Here is an 8,602-nt window from a genome sequence, read left to right on the forward strand (position 1 = left end):
TCTATTAATATTAATAATGAAAATGGGCCTTCCACTAATGGGCTCGGCCTTGGAACTAATTACAAAAGTCCAACAGTTACAAAAAGGAGAAAACGGCGGTCGATGCCTTCGCCGGAAAAACGATCGGATCCTGCTGAATGACCTGAAACAGAAGCTTGAACATGAACGCTGGTGGTTGCAGGATCCACGGCTTTGCGGCGGATACACCAAATCAAAACCCTTGACATCCGCAACCAAACTCTGTCTCAGGTTCTTCTCCGGTGTACCGCTTGACCCGCTACAGATCCTCCAACAAGTTCAAATCACCAATGTCAGGCTCCACGAAGACAGGTCCCATGCCTAGCAACCCGCTCACTCAGATCTAACACGCCTCTTCCAGCTCCGGCAACCACCGCAACCTCCAGGTAGGTTTGCTTCAATCCGGTCTGGTGGGCACAAAGTCATGGCGATTTACAGAGGATGATGGCTCAATCCATCTTCCATAAACCGGATCCCATGATAGCCTCTAAGGATATCAAACATCTAGGTTAACCACCGCAACAATGCAACAATACCCTACTGCTCTCCTCCGACTTCTGTCGCAACCGCAGCTTCTGGCGGATGGGTGAACCAAGGGAAAAGCTCCACCGTGACCAAACGCGGCTTGATCTAGAAGCTTCCCGACCATCCAAACCGAAGTCACAGTTGCATCAGAGGAAGACAAACCACGCCTCTGTTGTCAGAGGTGCAAACCATCCACCACTGCCTTTCCCTTGTAGATCCAAGACCCACAATGAAGAACCGCCCAAACTTACCTGTCAAAGAAGCCAACCCCAACTGGGAGGTAACGCCTCGACCGGACGGAGAGAAGTCAAGATCCAGTGAGAGAAACACCAGATCTGACCACCGGAGCTCACCGAAGAGAAGCCGCGGCTCTCATTTCTCACCAAAGCCAACAAACCCTTCGGCGAGTCCCAACACACAAAGTTTTCCACCCAGAACTGCCAAATCCAGCCACGAACAAACGCTGCCGTCCTCAAGCAAGTCCATCGAGCCTTCACTAACAGACAAGAGAATGTTGTTTTACGCCAGATTCTGTATTTAAAATCTCGATTATTGCATATAGGTTCGTAAAAACATCCCATAGTGGAAATTGGTATAAATAACTGTAGAGAAAACTTTTTTCTTTTTTTCGTTTTGTTTGTCCTGATATGTAACGCATGCGGCACATTTAACCAATTTGATATTTATAATGTAAACGTACTACGTACTCACTTGGTCACTTTGACATACTTTTTTTTTTATTTAAACGCAACATCCACGTTGTTGCGGAAGAAAAGAAAACGCATTGCACACACACAAACGCATATATATTTCAGAAATGTCTATCCAAATTGCTAATTTAGGATATCACCACGGACGATTGAAAAATATGAAAACAAATACTCGATCAGAGTATATATATATGCATACATATTTTTAAAATCATCTTATCTTTAAAATATAACATTGTCTCCTTGTAGTTTCTACTCCTTTAAAAGAACCTTGCTCACAAACGTCTGAAAATTCACAACCGAGGAACCTTGTTTATGCTCCGTCGCTTCTTTCGCCAAGCGCCGCCACTCTTGGGCCTTCACTCTCATTTTCTTTCCCTTCTCTCCATCCATCAACTCTCTAACCACTGCCTCAACCTCCTCTCTCTTCACATCTCCGCCAATCTCAATCCCAACCTCCCACTCGTCACAAGAAAACTTACAATTTGTTTGTTGCTCTGCAAAAAATGGCCAACACACCATTGGAACGCCGCCACATAAACTTTCCAACATCGAGTTCCACCCACAATGCGTCAAGAACCCACCAATGGCTGGGTGGGAAAGGACTTGTTCTTGAGGACACCAACTCGCCAACATCCTCCGGTCTTCCGTCTCAGTTAAAAACTCATGTGGAACCATTGCTTCATCCCCGGCTACTAAATCTGGCCGGATCACCCACAAAAACTCTTTCCCCGTTGCGGCCAGACCCCATGCAAACTCCGCAAGCTGTTTTGCATTCAACACTGTTATGCTCCCGAAGTTAACGTAAACAACACTGTTTTGAGCTTTTGTATTTAGCCAATCCAGACACTCCGCCTCTTCTCTCCACAGGTTCGATCCCATCTGTCCGATCTCACTATCCTCACCGATCTCTTGTTTCTCTAGTAGATGGAGTGGTCCAATAGAGTAAACCGGAGGTATAATAGATTGCATAGATTGAATGACGTCATGCTCGAGATCATCGAACGTGTTGAGAATGATAGCTGAAGCGCGTTTGGTTCGCTCAGTCTCGCGGATGAGAAAGTTGAGCATTATGTCGTCAGGATTAGCCGTTCGGATGAAGCTAGGGATGTCTTTTAGTCTTAGGTTCTTCATCATTGGTATCCAATCTATTTCCGTGTCTAAGTATTCCTTGGTCAAGTAACTCTCATCTGCCAAATCCACCACCAGAATATTAGTTTTAAACACAATACGTTTCTTAATTCAAAGAACCGTATTTATATACAAAGCATTTACATTTATAGTGTATAATGATCAGAGTCAGAAAAATATTATTATAGGTCAACAATGTCAGACAATGATACAGAGTTTACTTTTCTTGTGTCAAAAAACAAAAGAAAAGAAGAGTTTACTTTCTCTTTGGCTTTAAAAATTTTATTTTAAAATATCTAGTTTGAATTTATTTTTTCCCAATTGTCACTTTTAGCTGTCGTTGTTGGAGTTATCCTAGCTAGCTTTAAGTTATCTATATTAAAACAAAAATTCAGTAGGGAACCACCATATACGACTATTATGTTTCGCAATCATCGTGATTTTTAGTGCCTCAAATAGGGGAATCGAAAAATTTAAAAGATATGATTTTAGTTTTTTGGGTTTGACGCTGACGCTGTATAAAGTTGAACCCAATTTTGCATAGTTTTTTTGTCTTGTTTCAAATGCATTATGCATGTATCAAGTCATCTCAATCGTGGTCCTCTTTTTGGAGTATATATAATTAAGTATGGTTGGGGGAATCTCTGAGGGCCTCTTTTTTGGTAAAATACGAAAACTTATAATACTCCAATTACGAAATCACATAGATAAAAGCTAGCTATAACAACTTGTTCACCTTGACTAATCTGATTCGTGTCGATTACACGTAAAATACTAAAATATACGACCTCACACAGATGATCTCGTGGTTTCTAGTTTCAACGTTAAACTTAATATTAAAACACGGATTATATCATTGATAAAGGAAAAAAAAAATAATACATACGTATACTGACCTTTTAGCGGCGATAATCCCTTCTCGATGAAACGATAGTAGTATAGATAAGCCAGGAAGCCACAAGCACTGGTTGTCCAGAAAAGAACCTCTGGGACACCAAGCTCCTCCGCAGCGTCAAGTGTGAAGCTCATACAACCATCGGATAAAATACAGCTCACCGGAGGAACATCATCTTTGGCGTTTATCTGCCGGAGAAGCTCCTTGAACGGAGCGAGACAGTGCTTCGACGTGGACTCGCAAAGGGAAGGGATGTCCTGAGTGACGTCCACATCAGTCTCCGGTAGACCGTCAGGGATGGACTCAAACCGGAAAGAAGGAAGCCCGTCGACGGCGTTAGGTCCACGGGACCGGAGGAGACGGTTGTGGTTGTAGACGGTGTTGCAGAAGGTGACGTGGAAGCCTTTAGCGTCGAGGAGTTTAGCCATTTTCATCATAGGGTTGATATGGCCTTGAGCCGGATAAGGCACGCAAACTACGTGTGGCTTTTGTGCGTTGGGAACGACATGAGATCCCATTTTCTTGCTCTCTTATTCCAAGAAAAAATGAAAGTGTTGATGTATTGGTGAATGATTCCTTTAGGCTTTATGACTCCGTTTTATAGAAGGGTTGCTTGAGTATGTGTCGGCGTGACCTTATTTTTTGGCACGTGGGAACTGACTAATGATCTGCCATACATGCGAAAAATCCGGTACTAGGCATGGGCGCTCTCGAGTTCCAAGTTGTGTAGTTAATGTTAAAATTTATAAGTTTAACAAAAGATAATACTATTGATTAGTCTAAAGGTGCGTTCACGTCAGTACGTGAAACAATAATCAAAACTAGTGGCCCAACAAGGTCGATCTAAAATCGTTTTTTTCCATCTTAATTTACTTACTTTGTAAAAAAAGATAAAAGACAACAAAACTTATGCAGATACACTGGAAAAATGAGCGAAGAAGGACAAAGTTGCAATTCACCGAAGGACAATAAGTTTTTGTCACAAAAGGGCAAACTACTTTTCAAAATCGAACAAGTCTTCTTTCAGTAGCTAAGCTTAAGCACACCAACAAAGAAGTGTTACAAACTTTGACTATTTTTTTTCCAACATTTTGAATGACAAATATTTGTTTTCAAATTAATTCTACTGAAAGTTAAAATCAATCCCACCACATTTATATATGTTAAATAAATTTTGAAAATTTTCCAAAAATAAAAAATAAACAAAGTGTTAATTTTGTGTTTTCTATTCCTGTTTGATAGACATGTTCATTGCAGATATTAGCTAAATCTAATTTCTAAACTCTCATTAATTTTGGTAACGGAAAGAAAATGGTCGACTTATAAAAAGTTACTTTTCTCGGTCATTTTGAGAAAAATAGAACTATTAAGAGAAATAATCTAAATGGGGAATAGGAGAGATACTAGTATTCTATGAAATATTTTATTTGGATAAAAATAATTATTTTCAAACAAATATTCATTTAGACGAGAATGGTTGTAAGACAAATTTTTTTGATAAAGATAAAATAAAGCAAAATTTTTATCCCAAAATAAACAGATTTACTTTTTTGAGGACAGCAAAAGTTTTACCTTATTACTAGATTAAGACCCGTGCTAGACCACGGGTTAAAATTTATTTTATTTATATTGTAATTTTATATAAAATGTAATTTATGTGATTGATTTTAAAAGTGTTTTTGGATAAAACATTATGCAATAAAATCATATGCTAAATATGATGGCTTGAAAAAGACACCTATTTTGTATGTTTTATATTGTCAATGATTCTAGATAAGTACACATGCTATAACACTGGTTAAATTTTATTTTATACAAAATTTTGTATATTTTCTATTTAAAAATAAAATTTTAATATGTTGTATTAGTTTATGTATATGAAGTTGTTTCAACAATGTATATCCTACATCATAACGTGAATGTCATTATAAGACATAATTTTGTATATTTGGTTTTTAAAATGCAAACTATTGTATTATGAGTAATTTTATATATTGTTATATTTTTGTTTTAATATACTTGATTTCTTGAAATTCTTTCATATTATAGTGACATATTATTGACATTGCTATAATAAATTAACTTAGAGTGTTTATAGTTTCTAATTTTTATATCAAGTTTCAATATTTTAAAAATATTTCAAAATAAATTATTTAAAGTTTATTAAATTATATAAAATTCAACAAAAAAAAATATGAAATTAAATTGAAATATTCAAATTTTGACCAGTTACTCAGTAAAATTTTGAATTAAATAGATATTATTTTTATAGAATAATATTACTAAAACTTGAATATTTTATAGATTAAACAATTTATATTTGTTTTTAAAAATTCAACTTATGGTATATTCAGAAATAAATCTATGTTTTAATTATAATAAATAATATGTTAATTTATTTGTTTCACAAATAGACTAATATATAAAAATGAGAGGGGAAATATAATGATAATTAACAAATTAATATGTTAAGTTAGATATCAAAGGATATATTATCTGATGAATAGTTTAATAAAGGAAATTAATATGGTAAGTTAGATGATATCAAATAATTCTTTGGAATATTCTCTTTAGGATTTTTGGAAACAATATGTTCTAGTAATAAAATCTTTTGAAAATAAATTAAAGTTGCACCCACTATTTAACTTGTAACCAATTATTCTATCAATTAATGTATAACCTATTTGTAACCAACTTATTAAAATTATATAGTCTACAAAACAATGTTGTGTACTTCCGTTTTATTATAAAGGATTTTATCTGATGAATAATTTAATAAATGAAATTAATATGGTAAGTTAGATGATATCAAATGATTTTTTGGAATATTCTCTTTAGGATTTTTGGAAACAATATGTTCTAGTAATAAAATCTTCTGAAAATAAATTAAAGTTGCACCCACTATTTAACTTGTAACCAATTAATCTATCAATTAATGTATAACCTATTTGTAACAAACTTATTAAAATTATATAGTCTACAGAACAATGATGTGTACTTCCATTTTATTATAAATGATTTTATCTGATTAATAATTTAATAAATAAAATTAATATGGTAAGTTAGATGATATCAAATGATTCTTTGGAATATTCTCTTTAGGAATTTTGGAAACAATATGTTTTAGTAATAAAATCTTCTGAAAATAAATTAAAGTTGCACCAACTATTTAACTTGTAACCAATTAATCTATCAATCAATGTATAACCTATTTATAACCAACTTATTAAAATTATATAGTCTATAGAAAAATGTTGTGTACTTCCGTTTTTTTTTTTTTGACAACAACATACAAGATTAACTCAAACAAGCCAATTAGAAGGGTACTTCCGTTTTATTATAAAGAGGATTTCTTCTAAATTCTATTTAAATTTTTAACAAGTTTATATTTAGTTTACCTAACGTTAAAAACTTCAAATACTACAATATCTAGTGAAAGAGTTTATTAAAAAGAAAAAATATATGCCTTGACTGAATTAATATTCTAGTATTCAATATGCACATGCTTGTGGCATTATCACTTTCATTAGAAAAACAAAAATACTTCATCTAAAAATTTGTTTTAGAAGCGATACTTGGTGTAAATGATGTGATTTCGGCGGTGGAGATAGTTAATTATGCTCTCTTTGAGTGTCCACGTTTACGGGAGGTTTGGGATTTGTCTCCGACTCTGGTCATGATAGGGGGTTTCCCATATGACTCGATGTATTCACATTTGGATTTTATGTTTTGGAGGGGATCTCCCCATCCAGATGACCTGGAAAAACTCCTTCAGCTAGTCTGGATGTGATTCGGCGGTGGAGATAGTTAATTATGCTCTCTTTGAGTGTCCACGTTTGCGGGAGGTTTGGAATTTGTCCCCGACTCTGGTCACGATAGGGGGTTTCCCATATGACTCAATGTATTCACATTTGGATTTTATGTTTTGGAGGGGTCTCCCCATCCAGATGACCTGGAAAAACTCCTTCAGCTAGTCGGTATGGAAGAGCAGGAATAAAAAATATATTTCAAGGTGTAGAGGTGGAACCAATAGATATCATTGAACAAGATTTGTGTGATAAGTTATTATGGGAGGAGGCGCACTCTCTTTTAGAGAATTTATCTGGCATATCTATTCCCTTGGCTGACCAGGATTCTTCCCCTCGGTGCCAAATTGATGGCTCTTGGAAAGCGTCGGATATCCATTCAGGTTTGGGATAGTGGTGTTGTAATGGTCAGGAGCAGACCTTAATGTTGGGAGCTAAGTGTCTCAGACGAAGCCCATCCCCACTCCGTTCGAAACTCAAAGTACTGTTGTGGGCCATGGAGTGTATTATCTCAAGGGGATTGCGTTGTCAAAGGTTCGAGACGGATTGTGTTGAGTTATTAGCGATGATGCAGACCCCTAAAGATTGGCCGGCTTTTTCGAATTTGTTGGATGATCTCACCTTACTCAAGGAATCCTTCCCTTTATTAACCCTGTCTACGATCCCACATGCGTCTAATCTGAAGGCTGATTGTCTTGCTCGATCTACGAAATCTCTTTTTTTTTTAAATTTATTTTGTAAACTCTTTTCTCCCGGTTTAGTTAACCTGTCTGGGAGTTCTATTTTAATTAATGTTTGGTTGGAAAAAAAAAAGAAAAAAATTGTTTTCAATCTTCTTACTCAGACTTTTAACTTATTTTACCTTCCCTGAAAGTTCTTTAACTTTGAGTCAGAAAAAAAAAAAGAATTCTTAACTTAATAGTTATAATGCTTTATAATGCCAATTAATTATCTAAGGTTCGATGACTTGAAGTTTATTTTGTGGTATGTGTTAGCTATTAAGTCAACACTATATCTACGGTAAAAACTTGGTTTAGCACTTCTTATATTGTATCTTTTGTCAATTACATAATTTAACACGTCTATATATTAGATGAATAATTGCAATATTAGATTTAAAATGTGCTTTAACACAAAAATACATTTTTCTCTACTAAATATTAATTTAATATTACTAATTTATATTTGAACATAATAGCAGACACGCATACAAAATACTAGATAGGATTAAGACTACGTGCAATAAGGCTGTTGAATATAAAATTCAACAGTTGAATCTCCACAATGAAGCTGTTGAAAAAACTAAAATGTCGATGTTGGGACCGCATATGCCACATGTCAGAAGATAACTGGGGTGTGTATTTCAAACAGATGCTTGGCGACTCAAAGGTTTTTTGTTTTTTTTGGGTTTTGTGCAAAAAAACTCTTCAATTAATTTTTTTTTGCAAGAATACCCTCCATATCAAATAAATGCAAGTTAATACTATGAAATCAAAAGTCACCCGCAATACAGCACT

At 35.0% G+C, this 8,602-nt stretch overlaps 1 protein-coding gene across 1 annotated transcript; it reads right to left on the reverse strand.

Annotated features, from left to right (window-relative positions):
* Positions 1,328–3,980, reverse strand: LOC104756585 (UDP-glycosyltransferase 85A2-like). Its single transcript, XM_010479193.2, has 2 exons — positions 3,281–3,980; positions 1,328–2,443 (listed from the first exon to the last, which is right to left on the reverse strand). Exons 1-2 carry the CDS (start codon positions 3,795–3,797, stop codon positions 1,506–1,508), a joined length of 1,455 nt encoding a protein of 484 aa, XP_010477495.1. The 5' UTR covers positions 3,798–3,980; the 3' UTR covers positions 1,328–1,505.

This window comes from Camelina sativa, chromosome 17 (genome assembly GCF_000633955.1).
Source record: "Camelina sativa cultivar DH55 chromosome 17, Cs, whole genome shotgun sequence".
Lineage (NCBI taxonomy): Eukaryota > Viridiplantae > Streptophyta > Magnoliopsida > Brassicales > Brassicaceae > Camelina > Camelina sativa.